The sequence below is a fragment of the Tupaia chinensis genome, unplaced genomic scaffold (assembly GCF_000334495.1).
Source record: "Tupaia chinensis unplaced genomic scaffold, TupChi_1.0 Scaffold000661_1, whole genome shotgun sequence".
Taxonomy (NCBI): domain Eukaryota; kingdom Metazoa; phylum Chordata; class Mammalia; order Scandentia; family Tupaiidae; genus Tupaia; species Tupaia belangeri.
The window spans coordinates 831,620-845,424 of NW_006160183.1; the positions used below are offsets into that span (position 1 = coordinate 831,620).

The following is a 13,805-nucleotide window of genomic DNA, read 5'->3' on the forward strand; positions in this document are numbered from 1 at the left end:
GGAAATGAGAGAATGGTTGAATCACAGGGTAGGTCTCTAAGCAGAAAACTTTGAAGCTGCTACCCTAAGGTGTTACCCATACAGACAAAGTATAGTGGGACCACACGATACTACTGAAACCCAGTAGCAGTTCTCTTCACATACATGTTATCAAAGCAGCTCTGAATCTTCAGCCACGAACCCAGAGACAAGTAGCATATTTGTTGTCTTCAAATCCATTTTCAGTACCTTGCCACAGCTGGTCTCTGTCACCTTCTGTCTGAGCAGGCTCAGGCATCTCCTGAACCCTGGTCTGTTTTCTCACCTGCAAAGTTGGTGTTATGGGCTGATTGTCTTCCCCCAAATTCGCATGTTGAAGTCCTAGCCTCCAGTACTTCAGAATGTGACCTTATTTGGAGAGATGGTCTTTAAAGAAGTGACTAAGTTTAAAATGAGGACTTAATCCATCTGACCGGTGTTTTCATAAGAAGTTTGGACACAGAGAAAAGAACATGTGCTTTCGTTACAGCAGCCTGAGCAGACTAACAGCAGGGAAGGTCAGAGGGGTCATGCAATGGACTAGGTGACAGAAAGTGCACTGGATGGGGGCACAATACACCACAGGCGTCAGCTTGAGGTAAGTGTCCTCTCCCTTTCCACATCCTTTTTTTGATTTGCTCTTGGATGCATGACCTTGACAGAAAAAGTGAGAAAGCACCTCTCCCCCAAGAGGGATGGCCACACTGCCATCCCTTGTCCTTTATTTCTGTCTCCTCTAGGAATTTTGGGCAGGCATACACATATGCACACACCCCTGTTTTTCAAAGTGCAGGTTCTGGGACTCAAAGCACTCAGTCAGCCATGTGGGATCCAGTCCACTATGCTACCTGGCTGAACCTCTTTTTCGCCTTTTCAAGAAGCCTTCACAGAGTACTTGAGCTCACAGAGCCTTTCTCAAACTGCCTGTTGCATTCTTTCATTTGGTCATTTTCTCTTAGGCACTGATTGAGCTTCTGCAAACTCAGTATTGGCCTCCAGTGACAGGGTGGTTCACTGCTCTGACGTCTCTAGGGCCCAAGCCAGAGCTGATGTCCCATAAGAGCTGCCCATAGGAGCAAGCACTAGGCACTAGCCTTCACTGGGGTGGAGAGAAACTCCTGAAACCCCACCCCCACTTCTACCTCCTCCACCAAGTGTCCCCTTGCTCAGCACTTTCAGCACAGCTTCCTGGTGGCTGTCTTCCAAGGCCTATTTTCTGCCCTGGGACCTTACAAAGGCGCTTTTGATGAAAAGTTTAAGTCAAAGTGACTGTGTCATTTGATACAAGAGGCTCAAGGGGGTGAAAAGTATAGCTTTCTTCTCTTATTTTTGGACTTTTTAGCTCAGAGCAAAATGAACGGCTGAATGGGACTGGGGTGGAAACCAGGGGGAAGAGGAAATGCCACCAAGTTAGAGAACTTGAGGCCAGCTTCTGTTAGCCTTGGGATTTGCAGCTGGAAGGCTGGAGCAGGACCTGCTCATTAAAAGTACCTCCTGCTCAGCAGAGCTCTGCTCTCAGACCTGGTAGGTGTGTGAGGTGGCCACTGGCCTCACTACTCCAGGCCACCAACTCAGGTTCCTCCACCTCTAGGCCTGCTCTAATGTCCCCCCACTCACCACAAATGTGCCAAGCCTGCTCCCTCCATAGGGCTGATGGAGTGGAGGGCTGGGACAGAGAATCTCAGGCTGGGATTTGAGAGACCACAAAAGCCCTTATCCTGGGACCTCCTCTGTCCACCTCTAGGGCAGGCTTCATGGCTATGCCACCATTGCAGTGGCACAAGGCTGGTGCTCAGGGGCACCTGACACTTGCCATAATGCCCTGCTGTCACTGTCTTAGAATTCTTCACAGATTTCGAACAAGGAATCCTGCCTTGTTGTTTTGCACTGGGCCCCATGAATCCTGGACCCTATCCTCGCCACCTCTTGAAATTCAGGTGGGCAATCACTTCCTTCTCTGCTCATCTCTTGCCAATACCACTCATCTTTGTAGCTCCAGGGTTTCTGTGGGCTTCCACTTCATTAGCACACTAATTGTCACTACTAAGCTCCTGTAGGGATGATGTCTCAGACTCGCCTTTGGGGAGACTTGCCCAGTGAGCCCATGCCTTTTGATGCCACCCTTCTGCTCTCTCAGCAGACCTCCTGACACCATCTGTGATCCTCTCCTACTGGAGTGAGAGAAATTTGCAAGTCTGAAACCCAGCTTCCACTTTGCTACTAAGAGCCCACAAAGCCCTCTGAGGGCGCTTAATAAATACTGACTAATGAACCTGCAGCTGCTGCTCCTTTGGCTAATTAAATCTAAATAAGTCACAGATTTTAAATTATGCAACAAGGCTTGGCCAAAACAGCTTAAAAATGTGGGAGTCCTAGCTTTACTGCTATGCCCGGTGGAAAAATCCCATCTTTTAATCATGCTTAACCTTCCTGAAGGACCAGTGGCAACCTTTAAATAATGAATGAATGTGTATTAGCAAGATTTCCCCCAAAGATACACATAGGAGCCAGATCAAAAAAGGGACAGAGGCCTGGAAAGGGTTCTGGAACTTTCTGGTGCACCTGGAATGCTAGTGCAATCATTTGGTTCCTCAGAAGCCCAGAGCAAGGACTGATAAAAACACAGTGGAGAAGGGGCTGTGTGCTGCCCCAGCTTCCTGATGTCGCACCCTTGGCCTGAGCAGGATGTGGGTGGCGACTCCCACTGTACTTCCAAAAGCCACACACTCAACCTCCCTCTCTCCTTATCTAACTTGTCCCTTCAGAACCTACTGGAAGACCCTCCAGGCCAAGAGCAGTGTTCTCACAACAGAGTATGGTTAAACTGAGTCCCATTACTCAGAGCAGGCTTCCCAGACTCTAAGGTGTGCACGAACCACCCACGGATATTGTCAAATGTCCCTGACTCCATGAGTCTGGGGTGGGGCCGGGGAGGCAGCATTTCTAAGAGGCTTCCCAGGGTTGCTAATTCTGCTGCTACACAGACCACATGTGGAAGAGCAGGCATTCAGCCTGCACCTCCACACTAGCTGCACATTAGGAACAGGTGGGGCAGTCTAAAAACTAGCAAGTCTCCTCTGCCCATCTCAGATCAAGTAAATTAAAATTTCTGAAATCAAGCCTAGGCTTTGTGTTTTTGTTTTGCATTGAGTTAGAGTCTAAGTAATTACAGGTCACCCAAATGAAGCCTAGAAAGCTTAACTAATTTGCTTGTAGTCACCTGCTGAATTGTCCTGTCCTTGAACTTGTAACCCATGGTATTCCATTGCGGAGCAGAAAAGGCTCTCCCATTTTTTTCTTCCTAAATTTGCTTGTAACTTAAGTATTAGTGCTTCATTATTTGGGATCAAGCTGAGTGGATGAGTATGACCTGTTTCACGTCGTCCTTAGCTTCTCAGTGTCAGTGGGCTGATCAGATCAGATCAGATCAGATCGACCTTGACTGATCAGATCCTCCTCCTCTGTTCTGTGGGATCTGAGATCAGGAGTGGGGGAGGGGTTCTTGAATTTAAATTGCCTCCTCTCCCAGCTTTGCTGAGGGCATCCAGGTCAGAGAGGTGTGCCCTTCTGTCTCTGGGCAAGGAAGTTGCCTCAGATGTGTAAGGTCATGAGGCCTCAGGCAGAGGTCGGCAATATGACAGCAGAGTTGCTCCAGGCATGTGTCCAGGAAAAACCATGACTTTCCTGACGTATGTGCTGTGTGATACTCTTCCTGAAGGCATAGTGCCACAGTGGGCCAAGGCCAGACTGGCTACAGCAGGGTTACCTGATTGCCTCAACCCGCACTAAAGCTCTTGGAACTCAGCAACTTAGGAAGGGAGGGGGGCTTGGCCTTAGAAAGTCAGGACTCAGTTATGTGCTTATTCAATCTTTCCCCCAACCCCATATTATCAGAATCCCAATGTTTCTCAAGACTGTAATATGCCCAGGAAAACTCTTACCGCCTCAGATACTCTCTCTGGGAATAGCCACCAGATGTAAACAGAAGCCTTTGGGTGGGGCTTATTGAAAAGCTTTCAAAGGCAGCCCCTGTTCTTTTTTACCCCTAGTTCAACCTGGGCTTGTGAATGTGGGGTCTAGAGCTGTGGCAGGGATGTTGAGAACATGAGCCTGAAAGTCATAGATGAAGACAAAAGCTGTGTTAAGAATAGTGGAGAAACCAGGAGCCTGGGTCCTCTGACTTCCTAGAGCAGATTCATCAGCTGTGGACTGACCACCTAGGACCTTCCGGTATGTCAGAAACATAAAACTATATGGTTATTTGGTGAAGACACTGTGGCTGTTTCACAGCTGAAAGTAATTCTCAAACTCTGGACTTCAGAAAGAATGTTTCTGATTGGGGCAGTAGGTGGTGTGGTGGTTAAAGGCACTGGATTCCCACATGGCTGACCATGGTTCAAGTCCCAGACCTGGTAGCTTGCGCTCTCCCTTTCTCTCTCTCTTTGGTCAAGTTAAAAAATAATTTAAAAATGGAAATAAATAAGTCTCGTAAAAACAAGAATGTTTCTGGGACTAAGAATGGGAAGGGAAAGTTAAAGCAATTATATGGTCCATAGAAATAGAGGGGAAAGGAGGCTGGCTTTATTTATTTATTTATCAATCACAATCCTACTCTACACTCTATAGTGATTCCTCTTCCGAAGGAAATAAATTCATATTCCTCAGACCAACATTCAAGATTCTGTAAAACTTGTCCCCAGATTTTGCGAGTATGTTATCCTTTAGATCATTTACTGGAACAAAAATGACATTTCTCTTCCCAAACAAAGGTTACAAAGTCCTAACCACACTGCAGTGTATCTGCATCATCCCTCCTTATCTCCACCTACTTCAGGCTTACTGACCCTGTGGGTTGCTCTTCCTAGAAGCCCTGGGCTCCAGATAGCTCTTTTTTATTTTATTTTATTTTATTTATTTATTTATTTATTTATTTTTGAGAGGTTTTTACTGTAGGGTGTGTGTGCTCACCAGAAAGACAGAGAGAGACAGAGAGATAGAAAGCGAGAAATCACTCCCCAGGGGGAATGGTCACAATCCCTTCTCTTCCATTCTCCCCTCGGGATCTTGGGCACACATGCACATGCGCCCAGTGTGAGTTTAAGCCACCAGGTCTGGGACTCGAACCGTGGTCAACTACATGGGAGTTCAGAGACATAGTCATTACGCTAACTGCTGGTCCTGAGCTCTCCTCTTTTGATCTTCTCCATAACTGAGGTTTATATGTTGATAGCTTATTATTATTATTATTTTACATTTTTTGTGTGTGGTAAATTCATTTTTTTTTTCTTTTTTGAGAGTTTTTTTTTTTTTTTTTTTTTTTTTTTTTTTATGGGGGTGTTTTTCTCCATCAAAACAAGAGACAGAGAGATAGAAAGTGAGAAATCACCCCCCAGGGGGGATGGCCATGCCACAGTCCCTTCTCTATTCTCCTCTTGGGATCTTGGGCATGCACGCACACTTGCCTGGCATGAGTTTAAGCCACCAGGTCCAGGACTCGAACCACGGATGACTACATAGGAGTTCAGCGACATAGCTATTATGCTAACTGCTGGTCTCCATTTCTGCAGCAAGGTTGTGAGTGTCTCTCTCTAGGTAGGATCTTGGGAACATGGACAGTGCTTGTGTTTTGGAGTTAGGTTTGAGATCTGGGATGATCTTGTGTAGGTTATTATTATTATTTGTTTTTGGAGAGGTTTTTGCCATAGGGTGTGTGCGCTCACGTGCCAGAGAGACAGAAAGCGAGAAATCACCCCCCAGGGAGAATGGCCACACTGCAATCCCTTCTCCTCCATTCTCCTCTCGGGATCTTGGGCACACACGCACACACGCCCGGCGTGAGTTTTAAGCCACCAGGTCCGGGACTCGAACCGCAATCGACTACATGGGAGTCCAGCAACACAGCCATTACACTAACTGCTGGCCCCTTTGATCTTGTGTAGGTTATTTAACCTCCCTGACCCTCAGTGTCCTCATCTGTGAAACAGGGTTAATAAACATTTCTGCCTCCCAGGGTTTTGGTGAAACTAGGTTTTGTAAGTATTTAAAGGGATGCCTAGCACATTGGAGGTGCTCAAGAAATGCTTGTCTGTTGAATTGTTGCCCACTGGCGACAGCTTAGCTGTGCCTTTTTCCTACCCTTGGCATCTCTTTACCTTCCGATTTTCTGTTTTGTATTTGAAGTCAGAGAATTGTGTTAAGTTTGGGGAATTCTCATTTTCCTAGGAGTGGTCTTAGGCTACTGGCTTCAGTCTTCAAGCACAATAGAAGGAGTAGAAGGGAGATTTCATGCCTGTGGCTAAGGGGTGAGATGAGATGTTAACTGCTCTAGAGAGTTAACTAAGTCTTTTGTCAAAGATTTTAAAAAAAATGTATTTAGGTCCTGTTTTACCAGGTAATAAGGGGGTGAACTAATGGCTTTGTAGGACTCAGTATATTTTGCAAACTCCTAAAGCAGTTATAACAAGGTAAATGTGTGGGAATTAAGCTTTTTATTAACCTGATCTTCTTTCTCCTCACCTCAATCACACACCAGAAACCCATATCAAATAAGATGATTGCAAGACATGACCCATACAAAAAGTCCCACCACTGGAAGTTTAATGAGAAATGACAGTTTTATTACTACCAAGCAATACTTTTCACATACAGTTATAAATGGAGCAGATGTATTGAATTGGGTGGAAAATGAGAAGTTACCATGGACTAAAATGGCATGATAATGTGTACTGACATTGAAGTCCCAAGGCAGTCTGCTTTTTCATGTGGTCTCACTGAGCATCATTCCGAGAGCCCAATGAGACAGAAACTTATTCTTCTGTCCTTCTTAAGGCAGAGCCCAATGCCAGGGAAGAGGAGGGGTCAATAAAGACTTGATTGATTGCACAGCTGTGTCCAGCCTCATTAGCACTGGAGTAGACTCTCCCATGCCAGCGCCAGCCAACCATACTGGCTAGACTGTGGGGGTCGGAGCAGCTGACAATCTGGAAGGGGGTGTATGTTGGAGAAGGGCTGGGGAGCTGGCAAGTAAGGAAACAGAACTTGTTTTCTTTGATATACACATGCGGGGCTGCTTCATTTTGTGCTTCCTTGTGAGCCCCCTAGTGTTCAGTTCCTTTCTGTAGTTGCTGCATGTCTATTTGGGGGGTGGGGGAGGGTTGTAAACATTTCCATTGTGGACAACTGTTTGCTTTGTATCTGCATGTGTGTGCATGCACAAGACAGTGTATTTGTTTCTGGGTTAGCTTTTCTGCCTTTTTTTTTTTTTCTTTTTTAGGTTTTTACCATAGGGTACATATGCTCACCAGAGAGAGACAGAGAAGGAAAGTAAGAAATCACCCACCTCCAAGGGGTGGATCACAATTTTTTCTCCTCCATTCTCCTCTCGGGATCCTTGGCATGCATGCACACATGCCCGGCATGATTTTCAAGCCCCCAGATCCGTGTCTCTAACCATGGTTGGCCACGTGGGAATCCAGAAACTTAACCACCATAGCACCTGCTGGTTCTAGCTTTTCTGAATTTTTTTGAGTCTATGTACTTAGCCTGGTAGGTGGGCATGGTGTGTGTGTATGCGTGTTGGGTTGTATGTGCCTGGTTTTGTTTCTCCTCCCAGTTTTCGAACTCGGTAGCGTCGATGACTGCTTCTGGTTTACTGTTCCCCCTACCCCCCGGCCCTGACAGGCATGTCCTGGATTCCCTGAAGCTTCAGCATCTCAGTTTGAATTGAATATTCTCTAAAGGCAGTCCCAAGCCTGGCTGACTGGCTCTGTACAGTTCTGCTCAGCCAGTGCTAAACAGAACCTTTTCATTGATATCCTGACATGGTCTCAGACCTGGGAAGAGCCCAGGAGTCTTGGCTCCTGTATCAGTTTCCCTGTGTGACTGGGAAGCCACAAACTCAGTGGCTTAATGCAGATTTATTCTCTTACAGTTCTGGAGAAATCCAAAACGTGTTGACATGGCTGTGTTCCTTCTGGAGGCTCTAGTTTGTGTCTTTTCTAGCTTCTTGAAGCTCTTCACATTCTTTAATTTGTGGCCCTCCCCATCTCTCTAACTTCTGTGTCCATGGTCACTTCTCTTGACTCCCACCCTCCTGCTTCCCTCTTACAAAGATGCTGGTGATTGCATTGGGCCCAGCTGCACCATCCAGAATACTCTCTCCATGTCAAGGTCCTAAATTTACTCACTTCTCAAAGTCTCTTTTGTCACATAGGGTAATACATTCATGATTATGGGGGTGGGGATGGAGACACGGATATGTTCATGGGGGCACTATCCCCAAGCCTACCACAGGCTTTGCTCACCTCAGAGAAGACCTATGAATGTAAATAAATTGGTAGAACCCAATCCAGCTTGGTCATGGTGTAATGCTAACATTCTGGAAAGGCTTTTAAAACCCTACCCGCCTCCCCGCAGATACTTCCATATCCTGTTAACTTCTGAAATCCTTCTTTCAGGGGATAAAGCATCATTATCCACAGTGAGAACTCAGGCTCAGTACAAGGTGCCGGAACATTTTTTTTGTTTGTTTGCTTTGGAGAGTTTTTTTGCTATAGGGCGTGTGCGCTCTATAGACAGAGAGAGACAGAGAGACAGAAAGCGAGAAATCACCCCCCAGGGGGGATGGCCACGCCACAATCCCTTCTCCTCCATTCTCCTCTCGGGATCTTGGGCACGCACGCACACACGCCTGGTGTGAGGTTAAGCTACCGGGTCCGGGACTCGAACCGTGGTCGATTACATGGGAGTCCAGTGACATAGCCATTATGCTAACTGCCGGTCCCTGGAACATTGTTTTTTATACTCAGGTGTGAATAACTGACAGTCTTTCCTAGGTGCATAGTTCTGATGGATGGAGACTGGGGGCTAACTTGGATCATATACTAGTAACACTAGACATGGGGAGGGTTCCAGTAATGGAGAGAGCAAAGGCACTTGGAAGTATGACCATAAAGTTTTAATCAAACAGAGCAAAATGGCCGCGATGCAGAACAGGTAGTGCTTGGAGAAGAGAAAGAAGATCATCTCCTTGGTGACATAGATTATGTGTATGAAGATGAAGCAGTACAGGAACATGACAAACTGGTTCTGGGGGAGCAGGAGGTCCTGGAAGCCTCCTGAGAACTGTGGGGGAAGAAGACAGTGGAGCTGGCGACACCAGGACTTGACACCAGATAGAGCTCTGTTCAGTCCTGCTCTGTCCCTTCCTGAATATGACCTTGGACAGGCTAGCGTCCTCACCTAAAGAAAGGATAATAGCACCCACTTCACAAAACCATGAGAAGAGGGAGATGATAAATGCAAATTTTCTAGTGAGGCAACTGGTACTAACTTAGAGAGAATTCATTTTTTAAATTTCTTTTTTTTTTTTTTGAGAGTTTCTTTTCGCTATAGGGAGCGTGCGCTCGCCAGACAGACAGAGAGAGACTGAGAGACAGAAAGCGAGAAATCACCCCCCAGGGAGGATGGTCACACCGCAATCCCTTCTCCTCCATTCTCCTCTCGGTATCTTGGACACGCACACACACGCGCCGGCGTGAGTTTTAAGCCACCGGGTCCGGGACGCGAACCGCGGTTGACTACATGGGAGTCCAGCGACATAGCCATTACACCAACTGCTGGTTCCCATTTTTTTTATTTCTTGAACCCAGTCTGATCCCTTTGGACTGGGCAGCAGACCAACACCTTCCCTTCTTTTATCTTCATACTGTCCATGTGAGTTTCACATGTGGGCAACCTTCTCCAACTCCAAGATCCTCAGATCTGGACACTGGCCCGGGAGCGCTCACTGGCCAGTGTATGCTGACACTCAGCCTGGGTTTCTGGACAGTGGCACAATGAGAGGTGTCCATTGGGTACAGAGGACTGTTTCTGATTCTCTGGGTTCTGGCACAAGTTGCATGAACCAGTCAGTGGTCTTTGAGCCCAGGGCTTGGTCTTCCTTGGGGGCAGGTGCTGGGAGATGGGCAACAGGAGGTCTCTAAACCCTCAGGGTATGAGGCTTCAGGGAAAGCAGTTTGAGCTGTCTGATTCTCTTCTGGAATCTATATAATTAGGATCCACCAGACCCCACTGTAACTATAAAAGGTGTCAACATAGAAAAAAGGCAAAAGTTGAGGTAACTATTCTGATTTATAGTAAAAAGGACATCACCCGTAATTTATTGCTTAACATATTTTTAAAAATAATGCCTCATTTTTGTAAATACAGACCCCCCACCCCGCCCCAACAGTAGGGACTGAGATGCCATAAACTAACTAGAAACATTCAGGTATTTTCAAAACAATGAGATCCATCCACCCATCTGGACATATCTTCCCCAAAACAAAAGGGGAAACTTAGTCTAGTCAACACCCTATTTTTTAGTAAATGTGTAACAAGTAAAACTCTTTTAAAACTACAGATAGTCCCTAAATTAACTGTCATTGGACTTAGCAATTTTTCAGCTATATGATGGATTTATTGGGATATATCCCCATTGTAAGCCGAGTATTACCAAATACAGACACAACATGATGAAACAGCTACATAAAATGCGTGTGCAACTAAATAAAACTGAGGGGAGCAGGAAAATGACACCAGTGACACTACCACTAAAATAGCAAGGAGCGCTAAAGACAAGAGGAAGAAATGCCACATTCTGTGGGAAGTGGAGGACTGGAGTGACCTACATGACTACAGATTTAGAGAACCTGGAAACTCCCTGGACTCTTGGATTTTGCCACTTTTCTGAAGTCAGAATTGTGTTTTTTTAGTCTAAAATGATAAAACATGCATTTGTGAAACCCTTTAGACTTTTTTTTTTTGGAGAGGTTTTCGCTATAGGGCGTGTGCGCTCGCCAGACAGACAGAGAGAGACAGAGAGACAGAAAGCAAGAAATCACCCCCCCCCAGGGGGGATGGCCATGCCGCAACCCCTTCTCCTCCATTCTCCTCTCGGGATCTTGGACACGCATGCACACACGCCTGGCGTGGGTTTTAAGCCACCGGGTCCGGGACGCAAACCGTGGTTGACTACATGGGAGTCCAGCGACATAGCCATTACGCTAACTGCTGGCCCCCCCTTTAGGCTTTTTAAAAAGACTTTCAATGATCTGTTTTTTGAGCAGAAAACAGAACCGATAGGACAGTAATCAAGGGTTTCCATCTCATCCAGCAAGGAGAAATATTTTCAAATTTTAAAAGGGAAAATGAATATGATTAGGAAAAGACATAGGCCAAAGGCATAGTAAGCCACCATATCTGATTTAAACAGCTTCAGGCTCCAACTCGTGGCAAACTTTATCCCAAGATTTTGAAGGAAAATTACAAGTTTGGAAAAATGCAACTTACGAGAATTCAAAAGTATCAGGAAATGTGCCAGAATCTTAGACGTAGAAATATTTCCTAGATTTTCAAAAGGGAAGTGGGGAGACAAATTCTGAAAATCCCAATTCATAAGCTTAACTTGGGTCAATTATTTAGTATATAACTAGGCAAGTATTTTGTGAACAAGAAAAAAAAGATAATTACTAAGAAGCCAACATATGGGGACCAGCAGATTGCATAATGGTTACATAGCTAGATTCTCACTTAGTCAACCGTGGTTCGAGTCCCAGACCCAGTGGCTTAAAACTCATGCCAAGCACGTGTGTGCATGCCCAAAATCTCAAAGAGAGAATGGAGGAGAAGGGATTGCGGCTTGGCCATCACTCCCATGATTCCTTGCTTTCAGTCTCTCTCTCTCCAGTGAGTGTACATGCTCTATAGCAAAAAAAAAAAAAAAAAAATCCTCTCAAAAAAAAAAAAGTAATAAAAGCCAACATGTGGGGATCAGCACATGGCGCGTAATGGCTGCATCACTGGACTCCCATGTATTCAACTGCGTTTTGAGTCCCGGACCTGGTGGCTTAAACTCACCCCGCACGTGTTGTGTGTGTGCCCAAGATCCTGAGAGGAGAGTGGAGGAGAAGGGATTGTGGGGGGTGATTTCTCACTTTCTGTCTCTCTGTCTCTGTCTTTCTGGTGAGCATATGCGCCCTATAGCAAAAACGTCTAAAAAAAAAAAAAGCCAACAAACATGTGTTCATTGAGTGCAAATGATTCAAAACCAACCCTACTTTCTTAAAACACACACACACACAACTTGACCAGTCAATTGGAGAAATGTTATAGGTAATGTAATATCTTAATTCTGGGAAACTGCTTGACAGCGTGTCTCAGGAAAGTTTTTTGGACAAGGTGGAGAAATGTGAGCTGGATAAAATGTAACTCAAGGGTACAGATTAATGGAACATTGCTAACCTGTAGGCAAATCTTTCAGTGGTATTTACTTCGGGTCATATCCTCCTCAACCATTACAGAGATGACTTGGATAAAGACAGAAGGCAAGCTTCTCAGAATTGAAGATGACTCAGAGCTGGGAAGCATAGCTAATACATTACATCCCAATAAAATTGAAGAGTGATGAATGTAAGTTGCTGCATTTGGGTCAAGAAGTGAATTGCATGAGTACATAAAAATGGTAATAGCTAACATTTATTGAGTGCTTACCTAATGCGCTGGGCTCATTGCAAAGTGCCTTACAGGCATTCTCTCATTTAATCCTCACAATGACCCTATGAGGTAGGTACTACCTTACGGATGAGCAAACCAAGGGTCTGAGAGGATTAGTAACTTGCCTAGCTTCATGAAGCTCATATGTGATGGAGCCAGAATTTTTCACCTAGGACTGTCTGACCCTAAAGCCCAGGCAACACTGCTTAAACAAAAACATCTTCCACTATTGGGAGCTTATAATGGCCTAGCCACTGTGCTAAGCACTTCACATCCCTTTTAATCTCAAGCAGGTGTTCTCATTTAGTACAGGATAGGGGAGCGTGGAAGATTTCTTCTGAAAAGCTGGCTAAGTTTCAGTATGCTTCAAGGAAGTGTGCATACAGTGAATACAAATACCGGGGGAGATGATGGTTCTCCCTAAATTTGCTGGCCAGACTATAGTGAGGACTCTGTGGTCTGGTTCCCAAGTACATCTAAAGAGAATGCAGAGGGGAATAGAGTGGTGGGGAGCCAGTTCTAGAGGAAGTATTGAAGACTTTCTCCTCAAGCTGCCAGGGCTGTTGAGTGGATGATGTGGTTCCAGGGCCCTCGGTTCCCTGCCTCTCCTCAGACAGTCCCTGACCTCAGCTCAACAGCTGTCCTATGTGAGCTAGCTGTCCCTAAGGCAGTGAGCAGCCATCTCTGGAATGACCCTAGGCAGCGAGGGCCAGAGGGGGTCTGTATGGACACCCCTTCCCTTTCATTCCAAATGTAGAATCTGCAAGGGGTTGCTATGGCAAAGCAGAGAAGGTAGGCTCCCACCTGCCGCAGGGTGCAGCCCTCGTCTGTGCCAGTCTGGCCCTCCCCTGTCACCTACCAGGCGGGGCGCTGTCTGCTGCTGCAGCTGCTCCATCACCTCCTCATGCTGCCGCTGCCGCTCGTTCTCCTCGTGCAGGCACTGGAGACGCTTGAGTTCGAACTCCATGCGCATCTTCTCCAGCTCCATTTCAGCACTGCACTGGGTCCCTGGTGATGAGGGCTGCTCCACGGTTTCTGGTCCATCCCCTGCCTGGCCCTTGGTGGTGGGGCCAGCCTTCGGGGTCAGTGACTTAGGTGGCCCTGAGCAGCATCCACCCTCACAAGTTTCCATCTCCTCCAGGTGGTCATAGGAGGAATCTAGCTTCAAGGACTCTGCCTCCTGGGGTAAGTGAGGGGACATTGAGGAGTCAGTATAGAGTTGCCCCCCCCTCAGTTCTCCATCTCCCTTGGAG

General features: G+C 46.2%; 1 protein-coding gene across 1 annotated transcript in view; it reads right to left on the minus strand.

Annotated features, from left to right (window-relative positions):
• Positions 1 to 4,068: 4,068 nt before the first annotated feature.
• The window catches only part of TMEM247 (transmembrane protein 247), an 11,111-nt gene continuing 1,374 nt past the window's right edge, over positions 4,069 to 13,805 (minus strand). Inside the window, exons 2-4 of the mRNA XM_006159918.2 lie at positions 13,412 to 13,732; positions 8,953 to 9,141; positions 4,069 to 4,242 (exon numbers count right to left, since the gene is read on the minus strand). Coding sequence (XP_006159980.1) covers positions 4,069 to 4,242; positions 8,953 to 9,141; positions 13,412 to 13,732 — 684 coding nt within the window. The remainder of the gene's footprint in view (positions 4,243 to 8,952; positions 9,142 to 13,411; positions 13,733 to 13,805) is intronic.